Here is a 15,668-nt window from a genome sequence, read left to right as displayed (position 1 = left end):
TGGTGTAAAGTTAGGTGCGAATGCACCTTATGATAGTTGAAAGAGGCGATATTTGGAGCCCGTAACAGTTGATCTATGCATCCGAAGTTGGCTACTATCTTTTCTCATCTAGACTATGGCTTTATTGTATTTGGAGACAGATTTTGCTAATTTTGGGATATCCTATGTATTTTGACTTCGAGTTGTATTAGTTAATTCTTACACCGTGACACCAAATTTTGAAATTTTGTTTGGTATCTTAATTATGTTTTTGCTTTTTCTATATGTGTGTGTGTGTGTTTGACTCTGTTCTATGGGTCTTACCTTGGTTTTGATGTTTTTTTCTCATTCCATATCAGTTTGGGTGATAGACTTACTTGTCAAGACTCTTCGTGCCAAGTGCCATCATGACCTTTAATTTTTGGGTCGTGATAGTAGTTGTTTTCTGCGTATTACTCTATTTATTATTTTTATTAGATATTTCATCATTGTTTTGGTCTAAAATTACCACTACTACCACCATCATCATCATCATTTGCTTCTTCCTCAACGTTAATCCGTTCTTCTATACCATAAGTTTCCTGGGCCTAAAGTTTCCTATTCACTAGGTAGTGTACTGTAGGCATATGAGTATACATTCTACTACTTATACCATCTCTATTAATCGAACTTTTCTTAGTACCCACAAGTTGGAAACTTCAACTTGATGTTGTTAATTACAAAATAATAAAGTAGAAATTACTAGAAAACTATAACACTTTAAGAGAGAAACTGAGAGAGAATGAGAAAATCGTTAGGAAAAGAATAATGAAATGTCAGTAAGTATTAACAAGTGAAAATGAGTTAAAATGAATCTTTTTAAACTTGGGTATTAAAAATATTATTTTGCAGGTTTTGGGTTGATTTGGGCCCACTTTTTCCAAACTTATCATTAGGTCAAACAACTATGTAGCAGTTACCAACGGTCCAATTTTGAAAAAAGTTGACAAATTTTGAAACATGTGGATGTAGTAATTTTTTATATATCGGGTTGGTCTAGGCCAGTGCATTGTGGGCTAGCTTTGATTTAGTACTGGGCTGGGTTGATTGGATACAAGGACTGGCCGGCCTGCCCCTGACCCGTCCCTCGGCCTGGTCCCTTTAACTATTTTCGATTTAAACCGATCTAGTCCCTAAATGGTTCAGCCTTATCGGGTCAATTTGACCTAGTTGAAACCCTTAGACACGTGGCTCAAAAAAATTATTTGATTTAATGACCCGTGTTAGAGATTTTGAATGTCTATGATTTTTCAACTCCTCCTTCAAAAGATTTTGTTCTTAGTAAAATAAGTGAGTTTATATGCCGCCTTAATGAAAAGACAACTCTTTTCTATGCTTTTTAATTATTTATATATTCCTCATTAATTGAGCATCAACACTTCAAAATATTTTCTACTCTTGAAATTTAAAAGCTACTCAAATCCAGGAATTCATACTAGCCCAAAGTGTACATCAACCTACTTTATCAAAGAGATCTTGACATGAGGGGTACCTTCATGCGGGGAAAGGATGGTCTAAAATTGTTGAAACACGAGGGGTATCTATTTTGCAGGGGTAGAAAATTTAGAGGCGTAATAAGTAGCCTTAATAAAAAGACTACTTTTGTCCTTCTCAATTAGTGGGAGTTTTGTCATCTAAAATTCCACCTTTTTCTTTTTGCTTGTTATCCCTACCGGAGTCTCCTCTCCGTGATACGTAGTACCTTTCGCCCTTAATTTTTGTTACTAGGAGTATTCATAATTATTAATTATTCATAGACTGAAATTAGTAATCCAAAAGCTGTGGGGGCGTCTATGTATTCTCCCTACATCATACATAGTTGATTTCTTGATCGTATGTCGTCTTCTTAATTTTTGATCATCAGTCTAAATAAATATCTAGATTGTCCATTACTTTTGGTTTGTCTCTCAGTCTTTTCCTTTTTATTTTTATTTCTTCATATTCCCATTTACACAGCACAGCGCCGTACAGAGAGACTGTTAAAGGTGAGGTCTTTTGGAGATTGAATTCAAAAAAAATTATATTTTCAATGGAAAGCAATAGTAGAAGCAAGTTCAAAATAATTTGTGTTTTCTGTGGAAGCAATCCTGGCCACAGGAAAGTCTTCAGTGATGCTGCTATTGAGTTGGGGAATGAATTGGTTAGTCTTCATTATTGGTTTGAATTTGTTTGACTCAATTTCTTATCCTTAAAGACTTCAGCTTTGGGTCAATTTGGGATAAGTGTATCTGAAGTATTTGACTTCGGTTTTCTTGCAAAATTTGTTTTGTTTTGGTTATACTGTAGGTGTTTCTTCTATTAACATTCCTAGATAGTAGGCATTGACTATCTTAACCATGGTTGAAGTGCGATGATTCCCATAATAATGAAAGTGAATTGGCTTTGCACGTGTCTGATTTAAGTCATCTAGTCTTTTTGGTGTTCGATTTGACTTTGATAATGCTGTTTGCAGGTAAGTAGGAAGATTGACTTGGTCTATGGTGGTGGAAGTGTTGGATTGATGGGGTTGATTTCTCAGAAAGTGTATGAGGGAGGATGCCATGTCCTTGGGTAAGTCAACTATTAAAATGGTATGTGAGGTCTACTTTTTGGGTCTGTTGTAGGATTTCAACTCATTCTTGATTGCTTTGAACATGCAGGGTCATCCCGAAAGCTCTTGTGCCTATTGAGGTAAATGGACATTAATTTGTAACTCACATTTCACAATTTGTTTGAGCTTCCATCTACTTGTTCTCTTTGATTGTTTGGTGGGGTAAGTTGCTTGAATTGTTTTTATATTGCTGCTATTTCTTTTACTTGGAATTTTCTTTTGCTGAAAATTTGAACTCAAATTTCACAATTTTTGGAGCTACAATCTCTCTTTTCTCCCCCAATTTGTTATTATCGTATATTCTGTTTGCTTGGAGTTTTTCTTTTGCTGAAATGTTGTCATCTGACATGAAATGGTTTTGTACAATATCCCTAATTAATGATAGCTTTGAAGTACCAAAGTGATTCAAAAATTTATCCGAGTTTCATATCACATTGAAATTAGTAAAAACATGAACATTTGATACATTGTCCCAATAAACTGCAGATTAATAATTCATTTATAGCTTTATTTCCCCCCAAAAGAAAAATGATTTCTTTCATAGAAAGCACTTTTTTCTCACAGTTAATTGGAATGTTTGTGTGGTGCAGCATCTGATAGTAAAAAATAATTTTCTTTTCTGTCCGAACTTTGAGTTTGCATTTTGTGATGTTGTCTTGGTTGTAATAGTTATACTTTCAACCTGAGAGTTTCACTGACAGATATCAGGTGAAAGTGTTGGTGACGTAAAGATTGTTTCGGACATGCATGAGCGGAAAGCTGAAATGGCTAGTCAGGCTGATGCCTTTATTGCACTTCCAGGTAAGTATCTATAAGAGTACATTTGAGATTCATATGCTCTCAGACACTTGTCAAATTTCTTTTATTGTGTTTAGGCGGATATGGAACCATGGAGGAGACTCTGGAAATGATAACATGGGCACAGCTTGGAATTCACAAAAAACCAGTATATATAGCATTACAGTCATATCGTTCTTTTGTTTCTTGCAACATCTTCACCATCTTAACCTCTTCTGCAGGTTGGTTTGCTAAATGTTGAGGGTTATTACAACTCTTTGCTTACACTGTTTGACAATGGTGTTGAAGAAGGTTTCATTAAGCCTGGGGCTCGTGACATTGTTCTTGCTGCTCCTACAGCCAGAGAGCTTTTAAGCAAGATGGAGGTACTAACTTTAGCTAATTTCCTGTACTTGTTTGTTATGTTTAAAGGTATACCTCGATTCAATCATTCTTTGAGGTTGGTACTTTTCTTTCACTAGTTTACTCCAAAGAAATCTATTCAACACAGAAAGCTTTGACTGACATAAGGGATACATACTGCTAATATACTATTACTGTTTTCTGGAAATAGTCCTTAAATGTTCCAGCTACCGAGTTCTTATCTGCAAAGTTACCTCTTCTCGTGGATTTACCAGTTAAAGGTGAAAATAAAACAATGTTTAACTATGTGCTACGGGAATGATATCTTTTGTAGCTAGGACCGTACTTTTGGTTCACCTGTTTTATGGAAGATAGAAAATATTCTTACTGTTGGTTTCTGTTCATTTCTCTTGCGGTCTCTAGTTCTTTAATGTTAAAATGTGTAAAGTTTTATCGTTCTGGCAGGAATTGACTACTAATTGTCTACCTTCATTTTTTATATGAGTGCTGTTATCAAATTATTGTTATTTTCGTGTTTTACTGATGAGTCGTATCTTGTTTGTCAATTTGCAGCAATATACTCCTTCACATGACCATGTTGCTCCCCATGAAAGCTGGCACATGGAGGAGTTGGCATATCCAGGGGAAAAGTCTCCATGACAAAACACATTCTCCAGTTAGGACAATCTCCATAATAGAAGTCTGATATGATTCATTATCATTAACTCTTGGATGAAAATTTATTCAGGTGGAGCCACATATAAAGCATCATTGTTTACTCTTGTCATTCTTTGCGGTTACATTTAGTACGATCATTCTTGGTGTTTTGCATAAGTTAACATTGATTTATAAATTGGTCTATGGATGCAATATTTTGTGATTAATTAGGCTGTTACCACCTTTAACACTATTCTTTTCAAAGAAGCACTCAGCACTACATAACTTGGTGGCAGTTTATAAGGTTCAATACTAGATTCTCACCAATGAGGAAGGTTGTACAAGGAACCTTCTGTCCCAATAAGTTTAAATATAATAGTTTGAATTTCCGTAAAAGAAACTCCATTTACATAAAAGTTCATGGTCAAAAGTTCATTGCTTTGTTTTTAGAAATTTTATGTGGTGGAAACCTGTTAGTAAAGCTCAACTAATGGAACTCTGTCATTAGTTGAACCTTTCTTCTTCTACTCAAAGGTTGCTCTCCTATAAAATTACAACTGCCTTCCAAAGCTAAAGTTACCCTTGTGTCCTTAAATCCTTGGAGACGGATGAGACTTTATCCCGAGATTGTAAGCCTCCAAATTGGTTGAGCGGTGCTTGTTTCCTGCAACTAATTAAAAGGACATGGGAACCTTGAGGAAATAAGTATGTTTTTTTGAGGCTGAAAGAGTCGAGCATTGAAAACCGGAGAACATTTAGCTAAAAGCTCTGTGCTTGTTGCTGTGTTTGTAGGATATTTAGCTAAAAGCTCTCTGTTTATTGCTGTGTTTGTACTCAAATTACCATCCGAGAAACATAAAACTGTCATGTAACCTACTCTTAGGTCCTTCATCCGTTTGATTTCAGTATTTTGCATTAAAAATTTGAATGATTAGGCTCCATGCATGTAAAACAAAAAAAATTAATGTCATTACATTTATGAAATGCCTTAGAAATGAGTAACTATCTTAGTTCTTGAGGTGTTTGAAAGCGAAGAGCTCATCATAGTTGAACTTTGTTGACTTGAAGGCCTCTACTATAATTACATTTACATTCTTCTAGCAAAATGACTTAAAAGTTAGGGGCAAGCAAGTACCAGTAATTGCTTGGGACATTGCTAGAAGAGGGCATTGGGACATTGCTAGAAGAGGGCATGTACATGGATAATTCAATAACCTCTTTTAGTACTACAAGTGGAAAGATTGTGAGCACAGGAGCTAGATGGATGGGTGGGAGGGATAGAGGTGGTGGAGTGTAGAACAAGTTGAAGCACCTATAACCCAAACTCAGCCGTCAAATGTTTAGAATAACGTTCATGTGGCAGCCTTCTTGTGAAGGATGTGTGGTTCTTCTCCTTACTGGATTTGCCTACTGCAGCTCACATGCAATTTTCCACAGATGAAGTTCTTGGGGGGTCAATTCTCATTTGAGTATTAATGTTCATGTCACTTTCAGTTGTTCTGTAACGTGGATGTTTTATTCAGTAAACGTGGCAGCATTTTGATTTGCTATTAAGTGCCCGTTTGGATAAGCTAAAAAAAAAGCGGCTGAAAAAAAGTTCTTTAAAAATGCTTTTGAAAGTGCTGAACTTATTTTAAAAATAAGCAGTTAAGTGTTTGGATAAAAGTGCTGAAACTGAAAAAAAATTATTGATGTGTTTGGTAAATAATGTTTTTAAGCACTTTTTTTTGGTTAAAATGACTGAAATACCCTTATAGCTGTTAATAATATATAGAGTTGATTATTATTAATTTTTATTGCTAAAATGATTCAAATTAAAATTAATATATATATATATCAAAAAAAAATTCATGAATGACTATTAATTTGTGCGCTAAAAAAATATTTTTTTTAAGAGTGTAAATGTTGAATGTTTGTGTTTGAAAAAGATAGTTTTATATTAAAAGATTATTTGTTTCTTCATGATTACGTTAAGATTTCGTATCATTAAGGTGCAATTTACGACACTTCCATTTTCTTATTAAACTGGACTTGTTGCTTTTAACCTTCGAGGATAATATTAATATATATGTCGAGCTTATCATTAAGCAAAATATATGTTCCTAATCATTATAATTACATTAATAGATAAATAGTTTCATATAAAAGAGTTACTAATATGGCTAGAGTTAAGTTCGTCATAAATACAAAAATTGAAAAATATTCAATTAGTACAAGCATAAAGCATTACAAATATCATTAGCAATCATATCAATTTAATTACAAATAGTGGTGGGTTTTAGTGAATTTTATTAAAATAGTAGTATTATATTTACCAATTTGGCAACACATAAAAGTTAACAAATCGCAGTTGTATTATTATTTTTTGAGGTTAACACTTAAAATTGGATTATATCAGTGCGTTATAACTAATATAGTTGGAAAGTTGTATACCTACTATTTAATTAGACAGTGGATTAGAGGTTAATAAATTATTCATTTAATTTTTAATTTTAATAGAAGTTAGCAAAGTGGAGGATATAATAACTACTTCTTTTAACCAACAAAAAAAAACTACTTCTTATTAAATTATTCATTTACTTTTCTTAGAGAATTGAAAGTGTGGTGTATGAAGTGTGCCGAATGTAAAAAGGAGAATTAGGCAAGGGTAAAATTGAAATAAGTTCTAATTGCAAGGGACAGAGTGGTAATTTAAATGGTCAACTTAAAGTTTCAAAAAAAATAAGCACCTATTTGCTGCTTCTTGTTTTTGGCTTAAAAAAAGCCAAAAATAACTTTTTTTTAAAGCTATATCAGAAATTGCCAAACAGCAATATAAGCAAAAACTAATTTATAAGTTATTTTGACCGACATATAAGCTAATTCAAACACCCACTAATGCCTTTTAGAATGCTTAGGGGTCGGTACATTTTGAGTTATGAATGCAACATCTTTATTACTCGTCTTTTTCATTTCCTACTGATCTCATAAAAACCAGTCAACCTTGTCAAATTCAGTATTTAGGGTGGGTTCTGAAATAAATATCTAAGCTTCCATCTGGCTATAGATTTTTTAAATTGAAAATTGAAAATTTATTCTTTTTAAGTTGTGATTTTTGGAATTCAAAGTTTTGTTTGGACATGCATTTTACTTGAAAAAAGTTTAAAGTTTTGTGAGGGAAAATCCCAAAAATCTATAAACTTATTTGGGTTAGTATTTGGGAGCTTGAAAGTATTCAAAGATCAAATTTTGAAAATAAGATAAAATTTCATGGCCAAACAGATATTTGGAGATGAATTTTAAAAATCCACTCCCAAAATATATCGTCAAATGCTTGCTAACTCTACACGTTTTACATACATATATAGAGTTGGAGCCTAGAACTGTAGGTTTCTCCCAGACCCATATTGGATCGCTACTGCTAGTGAACCCAGTTTGATGAGATTTTAATTATTCTGCATTCATATCCTATGTGATTGTAATTTGTAGTCTCTACTAGTGGCAATCAGCACGGCGAACATGCTAAGCTTTAATTTTTAAAATTTTTATAAAAGCAGTGAAATAAATTATTTTATTATTTTAATTTATAATATTTTTTCTTCTATTCTAATTTTAATGAAGTAAATTATTTTATTATTTTAATTTATAATATTTTTTCTTCTATTTTATTTTTAGTGACACCAATATAATTTCGAGAGTTAAGCAAATACCACTATTGAAGTAACGAAGCAGACATGTCTTAAATGACTTATAATAACTAATTAGAAGTGAAATAACAAAATTGCTATAAAAAAATACTTGTAAAAATAATTGAAGTGAGTCTTATATAAGATTTAAGGTTAATTTAAAACATAAAGAGTTAATTAATCATTTTATATCTATTTTACTTTTTTTTTTGTCAAATTTATTAACTTTTTAATTCTTAAAATGATTTATAGTTAGAGGTGATGTAGTAAATTATGGTTGAAGCAGCTGAATCAGACATGCCATAAATGTCTGTTTTACTTATTTATTTTATTAATTATTATTAATTTTCTAATACGTAAAGGACATATAATAATTAAGGGTGACATAGTAAAATTATGGAGCAAATAGTGGTCGACAAGCATGTCGATCACCGAAACGAAAAAGTTGTTAAGAAAATTAAAATTTAATTTCCTTGTTTATGTTTTTTATGCTTCATTTAATTGTACCTAATAAAAATTGATATTTTAATCTCTCAGATCTTACATCGTAATTATTTATTTAATTTTTTATTTGAATCTAATTATTTAGATCTCAATAGGTGTACTACTTTCATACCTTTTTTTGACACAGATATTAATATTGCAAAGTACTTTATCCGATCATTTTTAATTTTTTATTTTTTTTAATCTATGTTATCCTTATAATATTATTTATAATCTAATACTTAAATTACTTATAATGACTATTTAGAAGTGATATAATAAAATTACTATAATAGTCACTTGTGAAATTTTATAAGTGAACCCCGTATAAGTCGTCAAGTTAATTTAAAATATCAATGGTTAACTAATTAGAAGCGATATGATAAAATTATTATAAAAAATATTTGTGGAAAATAATTTAAGTGGATTCCATATAAGTCGTCCAATTAATCCAAAACATCAAGTCCAATTAATCTAAAACATCAAATATTAACTTATTATTTTGTGTCTATTTTATCTTTTTTTTTTAATGAAATATTATTAATTTTCTAATACTTAGATGATCTATAATAATTAATTAGGTGTAATATAGTAAAATCACGATTGAAGTATCTGAAGAAGGCATGTCATAAATGTCTATTGTATATTTTTAATTAAATATATTAATTTTCTGATACGTAAATGATTTATAACAGTTAATTAGGAATGATATAGTAAAATCGCGATTGAAGCAACAGAAGCAGGCATGTCATAAATATTTATTTTATTTTTTTATTATATATTATTAATTTTCTAATACGTAAATGACTTATATAATTAATTAGAAATGATATAGTAAAATCATGATTGAAACAACTAAAGCAGACATGGCATAAATATCTATTTTACTTTTTTTAATTAAATAATATTAATTTTCTAATATATAAATGACTTATAATAATTAATTATCTAATACTTAAATGACTTATAATAACTATCTAGAAGTGATGTAAAAAACTACTATAAAAGTTACTTGTGAATTTTTTTTTTTAAAGTGAACTCCATATAAGTCGTCAAGTTAATTTAATACATCAACGACTAACTATTTAGAAGCGATATAATAAAATTACTATAAAAAGTATTTGTAAAATGTTTTTGAAATGAACTCCATATAAGTCGTCAAATTAATTTAAGATATCAAGAGTTAACATAGAATTTTGTGTCTATTTTACCTTTTTTTAATAAAATATTATCAATTTTTTAATGCTTAGATGATCTATAATAATTAATTAGGGGTGATATAATAAAATCACGATTGAAGCAATTGAAGAAGACATGTCATGAATGTTTATTATATTTTTTAAATTAAAAATTATTAATTTTTTAATATGTAAATGAGTTATAATAATTAATTAGGAATGATATAGTAAAATTACGGTTGAAGCAGCCATGTCATAAATATCTATTTACTTTTTTTATTATATATAATTAATTTTCTAATACGTAAATAACTTTTAATAATTAATTAAGAATGATATAGTAAAATCACGATTGAAACAGCTGAAACAGACACATCATAAATATCTACTTTACTTTTTTAATTAAATATTATTAATTTTCAAATACAAAAATAACTTATAATAATTAATTAAAGATGATATAATAACATTACTGTTACAGCTGCTCAAGCAAACATTTCGTCCACAAACAATCTGCTTCAACAGCTTATCCACACTTACATATATTAGGAGTAGAAGTTATATAAGTAATTCTATATGTGCAATATTCAGCCTTTTGCAGTCCTTCAATGTGATTTTTGAGCCAAAGTGGAGGGAATATTTTGGTCTGATGATATATGAACACTCCAAGCTGTTAGAAAAGATGTTTAGTGCTGGTGAAGTTTGGACCCCAAACGGCAATCGAAAAGCCATTGACTATTCATCAACAAACAAAAGAAGTTAAAATTGACAGTTGAGTTGACTGTCAAAGTGTAAATGCTGGCCCCTTATTAGTGTAGGTCCCTGATTCTTGCTAGGATAATCATAGATTCATAGGACAATTTAAGTCGGACCCAATTCAAACATTTCTCTTTGTTTTGTTTTTTTCTTTTATTGGGCGGAATCAATGCATCTCGATTGCATTAAAATCAACAGAATAAAGATTCAGGAAAAAAATATTAAAGAGGCTCTGCCACATACACATGCATCATGCTTCCTCCGTTTCATTTTAATTATTTTTATTAACTTGATACATTTTTTAAAAAATTATTTAATAAAAATTTATTTTATTAAAATAATTTTATTAATTATGAATTAAAAGTATAAATTTGAGTAAATATATTTTATTTAATTATTTAATATTGAAAATAATATTGAAAGATCATAATAAAATTTTATTGATTTCATCAAAAAAAGAATTAAATTGAAATAAATATTTTTAGAAAGATGATCAATTAAAATGAAACGGATGGAGGATTTAAGTGGAGAACATATGAACGGATCCACTATGCATCGAACTTCGAATTATAGGTCGCCGCCTTTGGAAATTTCATGCTTATAAGAAAAAGAATTGAATTCCCCGTTTTTGCTTGTCGTTAATGCCCTGTCCAACACACCAATAACCATTAATTGAAGGGACTTCATTGTCTATCTGCCAAATTTCTAGATTCAATTCTCATTTCCCTCTTTTCTTCTGCTCTCCCTCGTATTGGTGTTGTAATAACAACAAATTAACAAAATTGATGAGATGATCAACTGTAACTTATTCTTGCAATTTCCAATCTCTAAGCAAGAAAAGAACAACTCCGATTATTTACCTTCCTGGACTATCGAACCCAGATATGAACCGAGGTAGAGCTTTATGAGTATGCATTTTGCTGAAAGCAATTCAAATGGGGAGAATGCATTTTAACAGAGGTGAGATCAACGGTTAACAACGACAACAACTAGCTCTTAATGTGAGTAAAATTCACCCATGATCATTCAAATTTATGTTTATCACACAATTATTTTTCTATTTTTCATAACATCAAAGTCATTTAACTTTGGAAATTATTCTGCAAAAACCAATTTTCTAATTCATAGCATATAAAAGTCATCTAAGTTTAAGTTTATCATATCAAAGTCTTTTTTTTTTATCACACAAAGTCATTTAATTTTTCTAGATTATCAAAAAAATAAATTTCACTTGAATTTTTAATTTTATATTGAAAAATGATATGATACTCCACAAGTAACATTTAAAATAATTTGCTAAACCTATTTCATCATTTCATTTCATAAGACTAATCTTCGTTGTGGTTTATGATATTAAGTTTGTTGCTTTTTTTTTTTTCTTTTTAAAGTTCTTTATAATAAATTTAACTCATTATCGTTAACTTTTAAAAAAATATAATTTAATAATTTTGGCCTTACTATAGGTGTGTGCAAAAATTGAACCGACAAATAAAATGAATTGATAAAAATATTATTGGTTTATTGTTATTGGTTTTTTGGGTTAACAATGTTTAATGATTTTATATAAAAAAAATTATTGGGTTATTAATCCGGTTTCGATTTTTTCTTATTAAATTTTTGAGTAAATCGATAACTCGATTAGAATATACTAAATTACTATTTTACACCTACTTACACACACACACACAAACACACACACACACACACATATATATATATATATATTCTACAATTTAATAAATCTATTATTTCACTTATACAAACTCTTAATTTCTCCTAACAACATTTAGTTAAAGCTTGAAAATTTTTGTAAATTAAAACACATCATGTAGGATTTTTGGTTGCAACTAATATTCGATTTCTTTTCATGTTAGTTACTACTTACTATTACTTTTATTTTATGAGTATTTTCTTATTGGTTAAACCGAAAATCAAATTGTTAAGGACTAAATCTCATCATACCCTTCACGAGCGATACTCGGAGGAATACCCGATATCCAACTCCAAATCTTAAGGCACGAAGTCTATGATCGGCATAAACCTTCTGTCTACTCTGAGCTGGCCTTAACCTATCGTGAATCACCCTTACTCTATCTAATGACGCCCAAAGCAAGTTAGGACCACGGGGCTTAACCTCTGAGGTCTCGAACCAACCAATCGGAGATCGACAACGCCTACCATATAATTTCTTAAATGGTGTCATCTCAATATTGGAATGGTACTATCATTATATGCGAACTTCGCCAAAGTTAAGTGTTGCTCCCACTGACCTCCAAAGTTCATAACACAGGCTAAGAGTATATCCTCAAGAACCTGAATAGTCTGGTCCAACGGCCCATTGGTCTAAGGGTGAAAAGTAAAGCTAAGATCCACTTGAGTATCCAACTCTACCTGAAAATCTGTTTCGAAGCTAGAAGGGATCATAAAGCCTAGGTATGAAATAATAGACATAAGCACTCCATGCAGGTGAACTATCTCACGAACATAGATACGGGATAACCTCCCAACACTGAAGGACATCTGAATAAGAATGAAACGTGTCAATTTTGTCAACCGATTGACAATGACCCAAATACCATCTGAACCACGGGAGGTGCGAGGCAATTAAATAACAAAGTCTATGATGATCCACTTCCACTTACACTAGGGAATGGGCAACCTCTGCATCTAACCACCATGCTTCTGATGTTCCGCCTTAACCTGCTGATAACATAGGCAATGACCTACAAATTCTGTCATATCTCTCTTCATACCATGCCACTAATAGTGCAACCTCAAATCTTTATACATCTTAGTTGTATCAGGGTGAATAGAATATCGATAGTCACGACCCAAAATTCAAAGGTTATGATTGCACTTGTCGCGACGTACCTTGACAAATAAGCCTATTACCCAACTGATATATAAAGAGAAAAAAGACAGAAATATCCCCAAGATAAATCTTCTAGAACAAAGTCGAACCATATAAGTATAACAAATGCGGAAGAAAACATAAACCATAATGCAACCATAACTCTCAAAACCTGATGTCAATAATATAAGAACATATATAATACAACTTGAATAAAAAAAAAAGACATAAGAAATCCAATAGATACAACATTGTCTCTGGAAACTAGTAAAAACATAGTCTAATGATAAAGAAAGATAGTAGAGGACATTCAGATGTCTGAAAATCAACCACTACCTTGAAAGTTCCAATAATCGCTTGAATCAAGCATCGCGGGGTGCATCCGAACCTGAATCTGCACTAGAAGGGTACAATGGAGTCAGTACGATCCATTTGTACTTAGTCGGTATCATAAGTCGACTAAACAAAGTAGAAAACAAGACATACAAAATACACCCTAAGCGCACGTCACCTGTAATTAGAAAATATCCCACAACGGTAGTCCCCACACACTACTAAAAAATTCAGGATTTCCGACCACAAAAAATCCATCATAGAATGTGGTAAAAAAAATCGACCACAAGTGGTCGATTTTATATTTTAAAAAAAAACATTAAAAAAAAGCGACCACAAGTGGTCGCTTTTGTATTTTAAAATTTCAAAAACATCCTTTCAATAATTTTTATAATTATTATTAATTATTTTACAAATAAAAAATTTTAAAAAATAAAAAAATCGATCACTTGTGGTCGATTTTATTTTAAAAAATAATATTAAAAAATATTTTTAAAAACCGACCACATATGGTCGGTTTTTAAAAATACTTTTTAATTATATTTTTAAATAAAACCGACCACTTGTGGTCGCTTTTTAATTAAAATAAAAAAAAGTATTTTAAAAAACCGACCACTTGTGGTCGATTTTTTAATTAAAATAAAAAGAAAATTATTTTAAAAAATTGACCACTTGTGGTTGATTTTTATTAAAATAAAAAGAAAATAATTTTTAAAAACCGACCACTTATGGTTGCTTTTTAATTAAAATAAAAAAATTATTTTAAAATATTGAACACTTGTGGTCTTTTTTTTATTAAATAAAAAGAAAATAATTTTTAAAAATCGACCACTTGTGTTCGTTTTTTTAATTAAGATAAAAAATAAAATTAATTTAAAAAATCAAGCACTTATGTATATATATAAATATATATATATATATATATATACTATTTTTATTAAAAAATAATTATATATATAATCTAATATATATATATATATATATATTTTAAAATTACACTGATCACACGTAGTAGATAACCAATATAATAATAATAATAATAAATCAATCAATCTTTAATTTTGTGAAAGAATTACACTAAAAATATATCAAATAAAATAAACAAATTACGTTAAACATAATTTTTATCTTTTATTTATGTTTCAATATATAAAATAAATATTTTTTTTTTGTATATACATTAAATGACGTTAAACATGCATAATCTTTGTATAATGAATATGTGTATATATATATATATATATATATATATATATATATATATATATCATACCGTTGAGATAATGATATGATGTTACTATTGTTGTCATAATAATGTAATATATAACCGATAATTCATCAGAATATAATGAACGTGTTCTATTATATATAAGGTAATATACTTGTGGATGTGATATATACACATTCAAAAGTTCATATATATATATATATATAAAATTAAGCTAATCAAATATAATTAATCGATCACTCATCAGAGTATATATATGAAATACGTCAGATTATATTATTGGATAATATACTCGTGTACGTATGTGATATATATAGTACGTATTTAGAACTTGATATAGTCGATAGTGTGTATATGTGTGTGTATGTATAGGCATATATATAGTATATACATATTATATAGTGAAGGTATATTAATGACATAAGATAAACTAGTCGATAATTCATCTGAGTATTTTTGAAATAAGTTGTATATTATTATGGGGTAGTAAAATCGTGTATGTTTATAGTACGTATTTGAAAGCTGATAGACAATTGAATATATGTATATATACGTATATCCCGTGTAGTGACGTATGCAGCAATCGAAATCTAGATAAATAACTGAATCTATATATCAAAATATTTTAAATGATACGTTGATATATATCATACTATTGAGGAAATAAATATATCATATTGGGTCAATGTAGACACGCGTATGTTGTTGAAGTTGTAATAACGTAAGATAAGTATTACGAGGTATATATGGAGGGGGAAGGGGGGGGGGG

At 29.9% G+C, this 15,668-nt stretch overlaps 1 protein-coding gene and 1 long non-coding RNA gene across 4 annotated transcripts in view; both read left to right on the top strand.

Moving 5' to 3' along the window:
• The first annotated feature begins 1,260 nt into the window (after positions 1-1,260).
• Positions 1,261-4,632, top strand: LOC107838824 (cytokinin riboside 5'-monophosphate phosphoribohydrolase LOG8). Of its 3 annotated transcripts, XM_047395779.1 has the most exons (9): positions 1,397-1,851; positions 1,975-2,003; positions 2,101-2,158; positions 2,471-2,568; positions 2,658-2,688; positions 3,310-3,409; positions 3,484-3,554; positions 3,628-3,771; positions 4,322-4,632. In XM_047395779.1, exons 4-9 carry the CDS (start codon positions 2,519-2,521, stop codon positions 4,406-4,408), a joined length of 483 nt encoding a protein of 160 aa, XP_047251735.1. In that variant the 5' UTR covers positions 1,397-1,851; positions 1,975-2,003; positions 2,101-2,158; positions 2,471-2,518; the 3' UTR covers positions 4,409-4,632. The 3 variants fall into 3 exon arrangements, with proteins under 3 accessions (XP_016537530.1, XP_016537532.1, XP_047251735.1); XM_016682046.2 differs by having other exon boundaries at positions 1,338-1,851; positions 1,975-2,158; XM_016682044.2 differs by having other exon boundaries at positions 1,261-2,158.
• Positions 4,633-11,003: 6,371 nt separating this feature from the next.
• LOC107838825 overlaps positions 11,004-15,668 on the top strand; it is a 12,086-nt gene continuing 7,421 nt past the window's right edge. Inside the window, exon 1 of the long non-coding RNA XR_007044114.1 lies at positions 11,004-11,488. This is a non-coding gene — a long non-coding RNA (uncharacterized LOC107838825). The remainder of the gene's footprint in view (positions 11,489-15,668) is intronic.

Source organism: Capsicum annuum, chromosome 8 (assembly GCF_002878395.1).
Source record: "Capsicum annuum cultivar UCD-10X-F1 chromosome 8, UCD10Xv1.1, whole genome shotgun sequence".
Lineage (NCBI taxonomy): Eukaryota > Viridiplantae > Streptophyta > Magnoliopsida > Solanales > Solanaceae > Capsicum > Capsicum annuum.
This window is presented reverse-complemented; position numbering and strand designations above follow the sequence as displayed.

What these genes read in the sequence shown, in the direction of transcription:
- LOC107838824 (XM_016682044.2), top strand. Translation starts at nt 2,048, where the DNA reads ATGGAAAGCAATAGTAGAAGCAAGTTCAAAATAATTTGTGTTTTCTGT. An exon ending in TTGAGTTGGGGAATGAATTG is followed by an intron (nt 2,159 to 2,470) that starts GTTAGTCTTCAT and finishes TGCTGTTTGCAG; the next exon opens with GTAAGTAGGAAGATTGACTT. An exon ending in TTGGAATTCACAAAAAACCA is followed by an intron (nt 3,555 to 3,627) that starts GTATATATAGCA and finishes CCTCTTCTGCAG; the next exon opens with GTTGGTTTGCTAAATGTTGA.